Source organism: Lonchura striata, chromosome 1A (assembly GCF_050655825.1).
Source record: "Lonchura striata isolate lonStrDom1 chromosome 1A, ASM5065582v1, whole genome shotgun sequence".
In the NCBI taxonomy this organism is placed as follows: Eukaryota; Metazoa; Chordata; class Aves; order Passeriformes; family Estrildidae; genus Lonchura; species Lonchura striata.
This window is the reverse complement of record NC_140741.1, coordinates 3,068,051-3,083,735: the sequence shown is the minus strand read 5'-3', so window position 1 is coordinate 3,083,735 and position 15,685 is coordinate 3,068,051. Positions and strand designations below refer to the sequence as shown.

General features: G+C 40.5%; 3 protein-coding genes across 5 annotated transcripts in view; 2 read left to right on the top strand and 1 right to left on the bottom strand.

Moving 5' to 3' along the window:
* The first annotated feature begins 741 nt into the window (after positions 1-741).
* Positions 742-12,137, top strand: LOC116183141 (uncharacterized). Of its 2 annotated transcripts, none has more exons than XM_085570150.1 (5): positions 742-883; positions 1,030-1,191; positions 3,960-4,020; positions 7,196-7,676; positions 9,510-12,137. In XM_085570150.1, the coding sequence occupies exons 1-4, from the start codon at positions 867-869 to the stop codon at positions 7,214-7,216; spliced, it is 261 nt and encodes an 86-aa protein (XP_085426276.1). In that variant the 5' UTR covers positions 742-866; the 3' UTR covers positions 7,217-7,676; positions 9,510-12,137. The 2 variants fall into 2 exon arrangements, with proteins under 2 accessions (XP_085426276.1, XP_085426275.1); XM_085570149.1 differs by having other exon boundaries at positions 7,180-7,676.
* On the bottom strand, positions 1,403-13,337 carry NUP50 (nucleoporin 50). 2 transcript variants are annotated; one of them, XM_085570138.1, is made up of 9 exons: positions 13,193-13,337; positions 11,553-11,645; positions 10,586-10,687; positions 9,472-9,555; positions 6,668-6,863; positions 4,651-5,295; positions 3,281-3,359; positions 2,454-2,572; positions 1,403-1,785 (listed from the first exon to the last, which is right to left on the bottom strand). In XM_085570138.1, the coding sequence occupies exons 3-9, from the start codon at positions 10,652-10,654 to the stop codon at positions 1,583-1,585; spliced, it is 1,395 nt and encodes a 464-aa protein (XP_085426264.1). In that variant the 5' UTR covers positions 10,655-10,687; positions 11,553-11,645; positions 13,193-13,337; the 3' UTR covers positions 1,403-1,582. The 2 variants fall into 2 exon arrangements, with proteins under 2 accessions (XP_085426264.1, XP_021385587.1); XM_021529912.3 differs by lacking the exon at positions 11,553-11,645.
* The window catches only part of PHF21B (PHD finger protein 21B), a 160,433-nt gene continuing 156,011 nt past the window's right edge, over positions 11,264-15,685 (top strand). Inside the window, exons 1-2 of the mRNA XM_085569100.1 lie at positions 11,264-11,325; positions 12,954-13,390. Coding sequence (XP_085425226.1) covers positions 11,264-11,325; positions 12,954-13,390 — 499 coding nt within the window. The remainder of the gene's footprint in view (positions 11,326-12,953; positions 13,391-15,685) is intronic.

The window sequence follows — 15,685 nt, the reverse complement described above, 5'->3', positions numbered from 1 at the left end:
GGGAAAAAGGCCATAACCTGAATTGTGCAGTGAATTAGGCCTAGAGGCAGCCTTTAGCTCCCCCCCAGAGCAGGGGTACAGGTGAGATGTGCTGCACCTCATCAAATGGTGTTGGTATTTGTTCCCTGCCCACAGGATGCCACTGTGCTGGATTACCAGGTCCCCTGTATGAATTGTGTCACGCTGACTTTGTTTAAGGAAAGGGGTTTTTCCTCTGTGTCACATTAGCCAGAGGCAAAAAGCATGTTTGTTCCATCTTCCCAGAGCTGGTCAGTGCAACACATCTGAGAGCAGTTCAAGTTTCATATTATCATCAAGCTCTTGGAGCAATCCCAGAGTTGGAAGCAAAGTAGAAAAAGTTACTAGGGAAGGAGATTCCAGCAAACATTTGGAAAAAAAAAAGTATTAAACCACCAAACACAGTTTGACAAAGTTGAGAGCAAAACCAAGACCAGAATGAATGTTCTGATCTCCAAATTATTGCCACCTGGTTAATTTTATCACAGCTGAAAACTAAGTTTACAAATTACCCCATGCTCCCCACATGCAACAGAAAGCTTCTGGCAAAGCTGCACCCTGCTGCTTAATGCAGTGCAGCATAGCATTTTATCACATGGAAAAATACATACTGACATGCACCCTTGTGCATGTGTCTCCTGGCAAGGGCAACAGGCAACAGAAAGGTCTTTACAAGTCCTGAAGTTTGTTGGTGGGAAGAGCTCTCTTCAGTAAAGTACCAGCAGCAGGAGCAATGCAGCACATCCAGCTCTGCCTCAGCTGGGTTTTGGGACTAAGGACAAACACCTCGGAAGGACCATGTGGAAGTGCAACCCTTTCTTTGCCTCTGACCTGTCAGAAGCCAGGGGATGCCAGTGTGTCCAAGGTAAAACTGTCTTCCAGTTGTCTGCTTGTACTATATTGCACATCATTTGCTTGTTGCTACAGTAAGAACAGAACTGACAGTTCCCCTGGAGGAACCACTACTGTTAACAAGACTACACAAGCAAATTCTCTTTTCAATATCTGCAGTCTCCGAGTCCTGAAAGCACACAGGTCTGCAAGGGAACAGACCCAGCACGATGGGAGATCCTCACTGGTGCGGTGCAGTAACGTCACTGAGTCTAAACAGTCAGTCTCACCAGAATACAACAGCCCAATTAAAAATCTGCAGCCTAGAAACAGTTGCAACAGGTAAGCTCGAACATCCTCCCTTCCCAAAACAGGAGGTGGTTGCATTGTATTACAGTCTGTAAGGAAGCTCTGGTACCATGTTCTTGTACTCAGATTTCTGTCCATTTGGTTGACTGGTGCTAAAAACATATGCTTGGATTTACATCCATGTGCTTTATCCAGAAGACATCCTGCATTTAGATACTGAAAATGAGGGAGCACAGTCCAACACTTGTGTTCTATTAAAGCTTTTATTAGCTAGTTTAGCTTTTCCTCACATAATTTTTCCAGAATTCCTATAACAGTTCTTAATATCAGAGTAAAGAATTAAATGTTCAAGTGAAGTTACGGAAGAAAAAAAAGAGCAGCAGCAGTTTGGCAATAATTCCTCAAATGATGGACTGCAACTTATTTAAGCCTCCTTTTTCTCCAGTAAGATTTTGTGCAACTCATCTGCATCCTCACTTGTTTTCACTCTTATTAGCATAGTGACAGGAACAGCTGGATTCTTCTCATCGATCGGTGGGTTAGGAACACAAACTATAAGAACATTGTTTTTCCCGGTTCTTGTACATGGCATCTTAGGTGGAATTAGAACATTCAACAGTATATTTCCTGCATTTGAGGAGGGGAAAAAATTATCATTAGCCATTTTCTAGCTTTTACTGCAATACAGTGCTAGTATAGATACTAACTAGAGATTTAGGGTGGTGTTTGGAAGGAAGGCAATTCACAAACATCATGTACGTTTGTCTTCTTCTTTCCTAAGCATCTATTCATGGCCATTTTTCTCAGATTTCTTTCCTCACTAGAAATGAGAAAATCTATGCAAATACTGCGTCCTCTTTTTTTAAATGGAGGAACCTGAATATCAAATGATAGTAGGGGGACACAGGAGAAAGGGAAGGGGACAAGGGAGAAGCAGCAAATGAGGAATCCAGTCACAGTGCTTAGTTTATGCCAAGTTACTCTTCTGACCACCTGATGCAGTTCATATGCACAAGCAAAATGTTCTGATAGAGACAGACATGTTAATCTGAACAAACCAGGGTAAAACAGATCGAACATACACCATAGCCTTTCACTTCTTGCACTGGTTCGTGTGCTCTCTTTTGTAATGCTCACTAGAGGCATCCAAGTGTTTGTAATGATTTAGGAAAGAAAAGTAGAAAGATTTTCATTAATTGTATCTGTTAGTGCTGTGTAAAAAAAGACCAAAAAAATCCTAATGCTTAGCAAGGAATTCTGACATCAAAACTTGTTACAGGGATAAATGTACTTACCCAAATTGGTATCTGCTCGTACTAAGAGTTGAGTTTTTTCATTTCCTGCTGGTTTTAAATGTAATGTTCCTACACCTTTTTCTTTAAATTCATTATCTTTTTTGTAGAACAGTTTGCACCTGTGGAGAAAAAAAAATAAAACCCAAGTCTTTGTTTGTGCAGCCATCTAGAGATGAAATAAAAAGATACCTCCCAGATACACACTGTTACTGTGAGTCAGTATCCATCTGACTCACAGTAACAGTAATCAGGATTTAACAGGCTGTGAGTAACCTAAATCTTTATTACACTTGACCTTGTTTCACGTGCTAACAGACTTGAAAAATCAAAGAGAAAGTGAATTATTTCTTTCAGAAATGAAATGATAAACGTCTTACTTTCAGGGAAGGTACAGCAACCTGTACTCAGGGCCTGTGAGGAGCAATAAATGTAGGCTATTTTAAAAAAACTAATTAGGAAGCCGTAAGAACTGGCTGTATCATTCTGAAGTTTTAATAGGACTTTAATGTACAATTTATAAACATTTTTAACTGAGGCTCTAATGGCCCTAAAGCCATTTTAATAAGGTAGCACACACTTTTCAGATACAGCTAATGACTTCTTGTAGCAGGACAAATTCTGTGCTGCGTGTCAAGCAGACATGCAATTACTTGGGCTACTGAACATGCTTTGAAAAACTGCAAAACTTACAAGTTCATATTCTATGTGGATTCATAAGAAGTTTTATTTATTAGGAAGTCAGGGCCATGTCATTAGTTATGCACTGCAGTGGTGAAGAATAGCAATACACAGGTACTAATTTTATTTTCCGAGTTAAAGTCACTTACTTCTTTGAGTAGAAAGCATCATCTTCTTTTATTTCATTAACAATGACTTTTGGTGGCTCTTCTTCCTCCTCTTCTCCTCCTTTAAATAGAAAGTTTTAATATGTTAATGTTGTGAGCACAGATTTTGGCACTCTATCAGAAGTCCCTTATGCCCACCATGGTTGGCAGGGACATGTGGCTGGTCAGTGACAGCCAGAACACCTTTCAGCCCATGTGTACTCTGCAGCAGCTTCAGCTACAAAAAAAAGTGTTACTTGCTTTTCATTCAGCTCTTAAAGCAACCTCATCCTACCCTTCAGTTTAAGTGGGATCAAAATACCCAATCCATATCAAACAGACACCAACAATATAAAGCTTAGTAAGCCAAAAGCTTCTGTTTGAACGGAAAGAGTTTTCACATTTCAAAGAGTATGCTCCACAAATGGGTTCAAGTAAAGCACAATTAATACTTCCAATTTCCAGGTTTAATTAGGGGGATGGGAATTAGTTGCAGAATGACAGATAAGAGAGTGGCAGATGATGCCTTTCTAGCCTCTCAGCTACTGGGATTTCTATCAGCCTATTGATAGACTGACAGACCAGAGTAAAGCTGTCAGGTACTATGTAACTTTGTTGGCCTCCTTACAATCTATTAAGTAAATGGACTAAACTGTTCTGTATCTGATGCTTTTTACTGCAGGGATCTCTTGATAAACCTACTAGGAAAAGCAGTGGGATCGAGAAGTCCAGCAGGCTCAAAGGTAAACATACCAGCTGCTTTAAATTTCATCAATTGCTATCCTCACATATAGGATTATATTGTATATTATATTGTATTATATTATGTACAAACCTGACAGCAGTACGTAAGTCTTGATAAGCACATACTTTTGGTGTTGCTTACATAAGGCTGGGTTCTCACGATTAGGGGTGTAATTCTGTACTTTCAAATTTAAGAATGATGATGATCACAGAATATAGAATTTCCTGAGTTGGAAAGGACCCAACAGGATCACTGAGCCCAGCCCCTGGCCCCGCAGAGACACCCCGACAATCCCACCCTGTGCATCCCTGAGAGCGCTGTCCAAATGCTCCCGGAGCTCTGGCAGCCTTGGGACCTGACCATTACCTGGGGAGCCTGGGCAGTGCCCGACACCCTCTGGGGGAAGAACCTTTCCCTGATATCCACCCTAAACCTCCTCAGACACTACACCATGCCATCACCTTAGTGAACTTAAGAATACTAAAAAAAATGCAATATTAAGTCACATACATTCAGTGACCATTAAAATAACTATAACAAAAGCTGACCATTAAAATAACTATAAATAGAAATAAACTATAAAAGCTGACCATTAAAATAACTATAAATAGAAATACATAGAATTTACCTTTGTCATCACTATTGCCACTGTCTGTCTGAGCTTCCAATAAACTGGTGGATGCTGCAGTGACAGACTTGGCCTGGTTTGCATCTTTTCCAAACAAACCTGAATTCCCAGGAGAAAATGAGAAACCACTAAGTGCTCCTGAGCCAAGGGAACACAAAACAGGACTGTCAACACTCTTGCCAAAATTAAATGAGACGGCTGACGTAGCTCCTAACAACGGGTCTCTTTTTTCTGACGAAGCTTCGGGTTTTTTGTCCGGGGTATCCTCAGTTTTGTTAAACAAGAAGGTGGAGCCTTGCTGGAGCTTGGAGCTCCCGAAGACAGGAGCAGCCTGCGGGCCGGGGGTCTTGCTGCTTTCGTTCTCGGGGCTGCTGTCGGTGCTGCCGCCGTGCTGCTGCTCGATGCTGGCCAGATAGCGCTCGTAGTCCCTGAAGATGGGGCTGAGGTCGCACAGGGGGTTGGAGTTGACGTGCTTCACGATCCAGTCGCGCACGGAGCAGTTGAGGGCAGCCAGCTGCCTGTGGTAGGAGCCGGCGCCGCGCGCCGCGCCGGCCGGGCAGGGCTGGCTGCCGCCGTTGGCTGTCGGGCTGACGGCCTTCTTCTCGGCAAACACGGCAGCGCCGGGACCGTTTGACACTGGGGATCCTGTCACAAGAAAAAACACAGATTATGTAATATCCTGAGCGGGAGGGACCCACCGGCATTACTGAGTCCAGCTGCTGGTCTCTTGCCCAGGACACCCCGACAATCCCACCCTGTGCATCCCTGAGCGCTGTCCAAACGCTCCCGGAGCTCTGGCAGCCCTGATATCCAACTTAACTCATTTGGTTAATAAGCTCTGGTTTTAAAAAATAACAAAACAACATAGATATTTTGCTGACCTAGTGAGAAATGTGGCGTAGAACCTGGTTTTTTTACCCAGAAAGCACAGCTCTCTTAAAAGCTAAATATGCACAATATTTCTTAATCAAATCACTCATCCTTACTCGGCTGAGCTCCTCCTTTTGGGTCACCTCACTGTGCACCAGGTACTCCCGTGCCAGTGAGCAGACCTAAGTTTTCATTTAGACAAGTAACTTAGGGATAGGCAAAGTAGATGGAGCACACTGGAGTATTTTTAAAAAATCCAAAGACATCTTGTACAGAACATTAAAAAAATACATGTTTTAAATATTGCCAAAACCTTCAAAATCTTACAAAAATCTAACAATTTCAGTAAGCTGTAACACTTATTACATCAAAAAAGTCATCTCTTGCCATTTGTGCTTTAAAACATCCTGAGTGCACTAGCCCATAATTTTACAAGCCTTTGAGCATTTCTGTATAAAAATCCCTAAAAAGCAAACTAGAAAAATTCTCATTGAATATTTCAGTTTCTCTTAATTTATTCAAGCTCTGAATAAATTGAAATCCAAGTCACACTAAAGTTCAAATTTCTGTTCTATGGCATGGTGACTCCAAAATTCTGTGGTGGCAGGGTTAACATTTCTGCATGTCCAGCACAAAGGGACAGAACTAATATTCCTCAGGGAATTCCAAAGCATGACAGCTCAGCATGCCAAAGTATTTCAAATGTCTTAAAATGTAGGTATAACTGTAACAGGTAAGATTCTTGTAAGACTGTCTGCAACACCAGATGTACAAGAAGAAAAGATGAAGACTTTAGCTATGCAGCATGTATTTTTTTGTTTAAATTTAAATTGGGACATGTTACCAGATGCTTTATGCCTTTTACAGACTGCCTTATGCGAGTGCCTTCCATTTCCATCTGTGCCTAGAAAACGTTTACCTCCAGTATTAGAAATATTAATTTAGTTGCCACCTCTTTAAATTGCATGTGAAAACTTGTCCCTCCAGCACTCCAAAATAATAAGAAATGTTACAAAGAGGTAGATAGTCTCAAAACCTTAAAACACTACTACAACATGGTCTAAATTTGTTTTTTCACTGCTAAAATAACCCTACAAGTTTTATGACTGAAGGTGTTGATAAATATGTATGCTTATTTAAAACTTACCAAATGCTGATTGTGTTTCAGAGGTGCTCTTCAAACTGCTGAAAGGAGGAGTACTAGAGACACTACTGCTTCCATTAGACAGCCCTTCCAAAGGCTTTATTCCTGCACCATTCCCGAATCCACTGAAGCCACCTCCTCCTTTCCCAGAAGGCAATACAAAGCCTTTAAACCCTTTAAAAGCTCCTCCACTTTCAGACTGGGGAGAAAAAAAAAAGAGAGACAGTTACATACATCTTCTCCATGCAAATCCTGTCCCCACTTAATATTGTTGATATCCTTGGTTTGTTTTTCCCTAGTTCAGCATGTCATTCCATGCATTACTGTGTCAGCTACGCAAACAAAATTAACAGCTTCCTTATGACACACAGTGCTTCTGTTTTTAACAGACTCAGATGTTTGGTATGAAAATAAACTGGATCTAGGATGTGGATACATGGAAGTTGCTCAGAGCTGTGGATGTGTTTGACTGCCTATTAGACATTCACAGTATCTTGTTTTCTTTAACTACACAGGATTATGTAATTTCAGGTTTATTTTCAACAACTTTGAGCATTTACAATGGCAGTCAAGAGCCCAATACTTTAATCCACTCATCACTCTGGAAACACCTGTGAAACCTCTTCTGATTTACCCAAAATACTCCAATGTGACTGATGGAAGATGCAAAGACAAACCGTACTTGACCACAAAATATCTGTATCTGCAAACTTTTCATTACCCAGTTCTAATCACTGTCTTTGCAACCGTATTATTTTATGGTATAGTTTCTTACGTGTTTCTAAAAGACAAAGTACAATTAACATGCAAATAAAGAACTGCAATTTTAAGGCCTTTGGAGGTCATGAACTTTTACCACTCAAAGTGAACTTTCAGTGTCTCTGGAAAACCATCAGATGAGAACTGCTTCTGAGTTTCATCTGCTTTTGAAGAAATGGCAAAGCTTGTCCATTCCAGTATCTGACCTTGTGGTTATGGGTCTCCAGCACAGTCCTCTGCTTCACATTCCTAGGTAAGCATTTTTATTATGTTTCTCTCTGATCAGTCCCACCTTTCTCTCTGAATATTCCAGTTAAACTGCTGTCTTTTTCACTGAAGCATTCTGCTTACTCCATGTAGGAACATCAGCAAGTTTACCTTTCTGTAAATATTTCACAAAGTTTCTTACACAACTTTAGCTGTCCTGTCATCTCTTCTGCATTTTAGATTTTGTCCAGCCTGTTGTCCTGGTTTTGGTTGGGATAGAGTTAATTTTCTCCCTAGTAGCTGGTACAGTGGTGTGGTTTGAATTCAGGGCGAGAAGAATGTTGATAACACAAGGATGTTTTAGTTGGTGCTGAGCAGTGCTCACTGCAATCAAGGGCTTATCAATGTCTCATGCTCTGCCAGCAAGCAGGACAGAAGGGGTTGAGAGGGAGCATGGCCAGGACAGTGACCTGAACACAGAATGTCATGGCCAGCACGGAAACTGGGAGGGGCGGTGGCTGGGAGCAGCTGATTGCTGCTTGGGCATGGGATGAGGTCAGTGGGTAGTGAGCAACTATCCTGAGCATCACTGCTTTTTCTGGGTTTATTTCTTTCCCTTTTTTTGGTTCCCTTATCATCATGATCATTATATTTCAATCACTAAACTGTCCTTATCTCAACCCAGGCTTTCACCCTTTTTTCCATTCTCCTCCTCATCCCACTAGGAGGAAAAGTGAGGGGCTGCATGGTCCTTAGCTAGCTGTCAGCTGGAGCTGAAGTATACCAGCCCTTCTACCAGCTCTAACAGCCTGCTTCCAGTCTCCTGACTACTTCTACAACCCATCTGATCCCCTTTCTCAGCCTGTTCTATTTTTCCTATTCCATTTGCCCCTGAATCTCTCCTGCTCAAGTTGTATTTATGTTTTGTATCACCTCCTTTCAATACAATCCTTTATTTAACTGTATCCTCTACCACATTTGTGGCTAAAACTACTCAAGGCATTAGTGAGCTAAAACAGCTTCCTCATTTACAGTGCTTGGACTGAAGAAGGAAAATCAAAAGCATAGGAGAAGGCTCTCTAGCTCCTAACTGTGCCTAGTCCCACCAAGTCCTAAAGCAATCTGTGTAACACATAAAGCTCCAAGCCTATTTCTAACATGATGCATACCCTGTTCAAAGGATGTCTGGGAAAAAAATATACACAACAAAGCATTTCTCAAGGATTCCTGAAAGGACAACAATTTGGCTGGACTGGGATAAGGCTTTCACAGGGACTAAACCTGTAACAAAGGCCAGCTTCCTTTCAATTTTCAATTCGCTAGTGCAAAGAGTAGATAGCACTAAAGCTCTTGACAGGGAGGGAGAAAAAAAAAGTAGCAGCATTCTTAACAAAATACACGTTTCTCATTCTCAGAGCAGCTTAGTATTTGGGTATTTACTAACATAGCTTCTGAGACATCCCCCAGCCCTCCAGTATGGATAACTAATAACTTTGCATTTCCATACTTCCATCTCTACAAAAAATGCAAGTAAAGCAGTAAAAACGTTGTTTTACCCATTTGCATAAAACACTGTGCCTGAAACACTCTTTATTTTTACTTCACAAATATGCAAGAACACCCTGCTCACCTAGTCAAACTAGTATTACCCTTTTTTTGCCTTAGTCTTATTCTTAGCATGGAACAGTAAAGCCAAAGTTCATGTGCACATATGACCCGGTGAGTCAAAATGATAACTTTACTCAGCATCACTACAAACCCAAGGAAGTAAAACCCTGAGTGTGGTGTTGTGTTTTGTAACTGAGTAAAAGCCCAGCACTCATGCTCAGTGACTACATTACCTCTGACCCAACATTTCGGCGCTTTGCTTTTTTAATAGCTCTGTTCTTCAGGACCTCTTCACTTGCCACAGAGAATGTTCCCACCTTGAAGAGGAAGTTATGGAATCATTAGTGGAATATTCAAAATACACAACATGAAGGGATGGCCAAGATCAGGTTTTGAACACAACTCTAACACTGCTACCAAACAAACAAGGGGAGAAGTTAAAATGCAGCACTGTCATCGGCTTACCAGCTACCTGCAGGTGAGTTGATACTTGGAAAACTCTTTCTGGTTCTGCACTACATTTCTCTTTGTGCTATTTCCATTTTATTAAAACAAATAATGTAAGTTTTGTTTTGCTTTTTTAAAACACAGCTCTAAGATCTCTCTGCTGAAGGGAATCTGTCAGTAATCCACAGTTTGGAACAGTTATATGGAGATGTGGGCTCTAAGGCAACCTCCAGCAGCCTGCTGTAGTTCAAACACTAGCAAAGACAGCTAATGGCTCAGTACCACCCTGCAACAAATGAGGAAATTAAGTTTTCTTATATTCAAATTCCTGGAAGAGTTAGTTTTCTTTTTTACATTTACAGGCCTAAGCGTTTAATACTTTTAGTTGGACAAAAACTAAACCAGTTTGTTTAAATATGAGCCATAAGGGAAGTATGAGACATTAAAGGTGAAAATGTCTTTTTACAATTAGGTGAAACATACCACTCAACTATTTGCCTAATTCCTCCGGCTGTGTGGAGAAATTCAGCTAAAATTAACATAGCTCTAAAATCAGCTATTACTGACCCTCAAAAAATATACTGGAGGCATACAGAGCATTTATCTCCAGAAATCAAATCTGCTTTTAAAGAGTCCAAAAGCATTTTAACAAGCCTGGGGTTCCCTCTAAAAATATTAAGTTCCTTTCTCCAGAACCACTGACGAAATTTTTACTCTTAAAAGCTGTTTTGCTATATGGTCTGCATAACTGGAAGCTTTATAGAAATAATTTTTTAAAAATCCACTTCTATAAAATTATCTTTAATTGCTAAACTTTTAACCAGTTCTACTGTAGGTTTTATGCACAAGATACACAACAAATGTAAACAGCTACTAGCGGGGAACTAATTTGTATTTTACCTCTTCAGCTTCATCCTCTTGGTCCCAGTTTCGGTCAGTCAGTTCCTTTTCAGCAATTCTCTTTGCCATTTTTCCACACTTGTTGGGGAGAAACAAAAAATCCTAGAAAGAATTGCACAGAAATTAAATTCTAAGTGGCAGTGATCTTCAATTTGTATTCTTAGAACAAAAAAACAGGAACTGCAGTTCATATAGAAGCAAGTCAAGATTGGAATGACAACTGAAAACCAAGTGTTGTGGCAAAAACAGCCAACAGCACTTGAGATTCAAGTTGTGGTGATCAGCCATATTCAATCTTAAAGAACAACAGAAATGTACAGTGCAGTTATGGGATAAATATTATTTGGCAGATGGAAAAATTCCTTTCGGAACCATAACTCATATACTCGTATTCTGAAGGGCTACAAAAACCCCAAAGCTGTGGTTAAAACATTCCATATTCCACTCCACATTGCCACCTCAGGATACCTATGTAAGCAGCAAGAAAAAAGGGAGTTGCTTTATAACATCTGAAATAAATACTAATGAGGACCCACTGAATCAGCTGAGCAGAGAGCTTGGTTAAGACCGAAGACAATGCTCTCCTTTAAAAAATTGGACTGGTTGTCCATTACTAATTTGAAAAAAAAATTAAATAAATGAGATTGGCTTTCCTACAAAGGACACATAAGTCATGCCATGGATTTTACAGCAATTACTGTAAGCAAAGAAATCATGATTTTGCTGGTTATCTCTGTGATGTAAAGCAAAATCAGCTTTGCAGAAGGAATGTCTGTAACTGTTCTCAGTCCCATTTTACTAACGTATAACTTATGAGCTGTGTACAAAACCAGAAAAAGAAAACATGGTAGCTGGATTCAGTCTAAAAAACCGGGCAAGCAATCACTGTACAGGAATTTTATGTGAAAAAAGATGTATTTCACTAACTATGGTTATATCTTCTGATACTAAATGTGTGTAAACTTACCAAAGGAAATATGTAGTTTTGTTGCAATTTAAATCTCAAACAAGCACAAAAATTAAAACTCTTCCAAAACCCCCTTGGGTTTGTGATTAAGACCTGCCCAGAAAAAAAAGACAAAAAAAAAAAAAAAAAAAAAAAAAAAAACCACAAATAGCTGAATTTCAGAGCCAGAAATTGTAACAATATATTGTTACAAGGCATCTTGTTTATATATTGAAACATTTTAGAGCAGCAAATCCAGAAGGACAGCAGTCTTGGGAGATGATACATCCAAGTCCTAAATTTTGTCTGACATATATCACAAATAAGGTCAAGTTACTAGAGCTTCTGGAAGTAGAGGGACAAAGATTGGCTTGTGTATACATATTTAAATGCCCTGATCCACTCTGTCCTGAAAGTAGACATCCTTGCCTGATAACCCCTGGGAGATCATTTCAATCTAACCCACTGAAAAGCTAAAAACAAGTTATTTTAAAGTCACCTTTATTTAAATTATTGTTTCATTATATAATTTTTATATAGAATGTGTTAAATTATGTAATACATTTTAATTTTTAAGTTATAATAAATAAAGGTATTCTGTATATATATGCTGCGTATATTCATATTATGTATATATACTATATATTATACTATAATATACTATAGTATACTATATTATATTAGTATATAATATACTATAATATAATTCATATTATATATAATATACTATATACTATAATATAATTTAAATATATTAGTTTCATTATTACATTAAATATTTGAATTATTGAAAGAGCACATTAACTACAGAGCCTGTCCCCCGCCAAAAGAGAGAAAACCTTGTCTATGTAAGCTCCAGATTCTCTGCACCCACTGGTGTTTGCACAGTTTCTCTTTAAAAGCATTGTAGAGGATCTAACGTGACTCTAACAGAGAACTTGAAGTGAATTCTATCCCGTGAAACAAGAACCAGCACAAACCTACATCTGGTTGGTGTTCACAAACTTCATGAAGCTTTCGGAGCACGTGTTCTGAACAGGCTGACATAGAAGTATTTTGAGAAACGTATCGAATAATCACGGAATATCCCGAGTTGGGAGGGACCCACAAGGATCACTGAGCCCAGCCCCTGGCCCCGCACAGACACCCCAACAATCCCACCCTGTGCATCCCTGAGTGTTGTCCAAACGCTCCCGGAGCTCTGGCAGCCTTGGGCAGTGCCCATTCCCTGGGGAGCCTGGGCAGTGCCAACACGCTCTGCGGGAACAACCTTTCCCGATATCCACCCTGACTCCTCTTCGATTACCAATCACGCTCAAAAACATTTCTGAACACGTTTAAAAACAACGCAGCGCAGCCGCGCTGCTGACCTGCAGAGATAACAACACCCAGCAGCTTCATAGCCTGTTTACCGCTCTCTAGCCAGGCTCGGCGGTCACCCGGGCAGCGAGGCCCGGAGCCGGCGGGGCCGGTGTCCGTGCGGGTCCCGGGATCCCGGAGCCGGCTGCGGGCCCGGCGGGAGGAAGCGGAAGCCACCGCGGATCCGCCGTTCCGCTGCGGCTCCCGGCGCCGCTCGCCCCGTGCCGGCCGCGCCCCGCCCGCTCGCCGCACCGCGCAGCGCTCCGCGCCTTCCGGACCGCAGCGACCCCCGCGCCACTCACTCGCTCGCTCGGGGCTCTCCCGCGGGAGGCGGGGTGTCCGCAGAGGCTGCACGGCCCGGTGCCGCCGGCCCGGCCGCTCGGTGCCGCCGGCACACGCGGGGCTCGCCGCCGCTGCTGCCGCCGCGGCCCTGAGCGGGAAGGCCGCGCCCGCCGCCGGCCCGCGCACCGCGCGTGCGCCCGCCGCGGCCGGCCGCTGCAGTACCGCCGGCGGCCGCGGGGGGCGCCGCCGAGGCGCGTGTGGCTTCCGCCGCCGGCCGCGCTCTGCGCAGGTCCTGCCGGGGCCGCCGGGAGAAATCGGATGTTAGAAGGAAATCTTCATTCTCTGCTTTTAACTGCGTCTTTGAGTGCCGCCTTTTCGTGCTGGCGAGGTACCGGTGCGTCCTCGGCCAGCAGCCTTTTGTGTAAAATAGTCATACAGTTTGGTGGCTGCCCGCAGACATTTCCGCCCCCACGCACATGCTGATAAAAAAAGTTCCTCGCCTATTTATACATTTTTATCAAATATTCCCTGGTTCTGGATTCTATAATTAATCATTGTGAAAAAATGTTTTATAATTGGATTTTCACAGAAGTTACAATGAATATTATATGTGTAATGTTAGAAAGTTAAGCTGTATTAATTCCCTTACGTAGTGTGTTAAATGTAGTTTTAGGTTCCAACAGAACGTTAAAATAGACACTATGTATGTGGGGGAAGTTGTTTTTTGGTTTTTTTAGGGATGAGATACTCGATTCGAGGAACACCTAAATCGTCCAAGAGAAGATAAATCTATTGTTTTCTCATCAGAAGAAGCGAATTTCTTCAGGCCTTGCTCAGACTCGAAAACACCACGGAGATTAAAGGAAACAACATACAACAGACAGAGTTTCTTGTTTAAAATAGAATGTATGCATAACCATAAAGATGTATGAATATGCAACAAGTGTATTGTTTTGAGGTTATTCCTTTATTCACAAGTCATGCTTTTCATGACTTAGTGTCTGAGAGCATCCAGACATCCATAATTCTTTGCCTTTTATTGTCTTGTAATTGTCCTAACTCTAAACTTTTATTACTTTAATTGTATTACTATATTTATAACCATTTTATTATTATTAAACTTTAAAAATTTTTAAAAACCAAGTGATTGGCGTTTTTCACATACATTTTTATCAAATAGCCTCTGGTTCTGAATTCTGTAATTCATCATTTTTTGTGGAAAAACTCTGATCACTTGTTTTTATAAAATCTTTTATAAAGTCATAAAATAGTTATTGAAAATAGTAATAAAATCAGAATAATAAAAATTTGGACAATGAGGATTAGAACGCTACGAGACAATTAAAAACAAAGCATTAAGGATGTCTGGATGTTTTTGGGCACTGAGCTGCCAAAACCATGCCTTGTGAACAGAGGAATAACCCTTACAAGTAACAGCCTGTTGCATATTCATATATCTCATACATTATGTATAAATTCTTTGCAAATTAAGAATTTTTTCTGCTTTTTGTCAGCTTCTTCCCCTTAATCCTGGTGGTTCCATAAAGAGGGAGAGAAGGTGGAAAAATGTTTTTTCCAGTAAGGAGCCAGTACCTCTTTATGTGCCCTGTCGCTGTTATCTCTGCAAAGAGTTTCTTAATTATCTTCTCCCTTTTCTTGAGCTAGTAAAAAAAAAAAATCTTACATCATAGTTTCTATATTAGCATTATGTTATAACCTAGAGCTATATTTAACACAATACTTAAGAGAATTAATACAGCATAACTAACATTACACATATAATATTCATTTTAATATTTGCAAAGAGTCAAGAACGAGTATCTCATTCTTTTAAAGAAAACTCCACATACATGGTTTCTATTTTAACTACAAAACTACATTTAACATACTATTAAAATGTTAATACAGCACTTCTAATCAATATAGTATAATACGTATAGTATTGAATTTAATATTTGCGAAAAGCCAATCATAAAAAGTGCATTTTTCAGATATCATGTTGAAATGTAAGAAGCAGGAAAATAAAAAGGTCTTCTTTATTAAAATACATTTTTTATTTAACTAAACATTTTCTCCACTGTTTGCACATTTTCGTCCAGAAGTGTAGCTTTTTTCATTGCTTTATCTGTCAACTTTTATTTATTTTAAGTAGGGCACTTGCAGTGCTGAAGGGAAAGGCTATTTGTAAAATGTTCTTTCAATAAGAAATAAGGAGTTTTCCAGGGTCACTTAATAGGATTCCAGGCATTTCCCCTATCACAACCACCCTACTCCAAAGAGTAACTTTTTCCTTGCTATCAGATAAATGCAAAATTTGAGAGAGTTTATATAATGTATATTTATGAAACTGGATCTTTCCATTGCTCTTCAAACACCAGCCAGGAAGAAAGTCTGGTATTTGCTTTGCTCAGTTTGCAGCCATTGCATTTGTCCATCTCAATAATCAGCTACACTGTGAACACACTCTGTTTGAATTAGGGATAATTAAGATAAGGTCTGCTGCACAATCTGCC

Coding starts and splice junctions, on each gene's coding strand:
- NUP50 (XM_085570138.1), bottom strand. CDS start 10,654: ATGGCAAAGAGAATTGCTGAAAAGGAACTGACTGACCGAAACTGGGAC. Junction 2,573..3,280: donor GATGCTTTCTACTCAAAGAA/GTAAGTGACTTT, acceptor TTTTCTCCACAG/GTGCAAACTGTTCTACAAAA. Junction 1,786..2,453: donor ACGAGCAGATACCAATTTGG/GTAAGTACATTT, acceptor CCTCAAATGCAG/GAAATATACTGTTGAATGTT.
- LOC116183141 (XM_085570149.1), top strand. Junction 1,192..3,959: donor CCTAGAAACAGTTGCAACAG/GTAAGCTCGAAC, acceptor TTTTTACTGCAG/GGATCTCTTGATAAACCTAC. Junction 4,021..7,179: donor GAAGTCCAGCAGGCTCAAAG/GTAAACATACCA, acceptor TTAACTACACAG/GATTATGTAATTTCAGGTTT.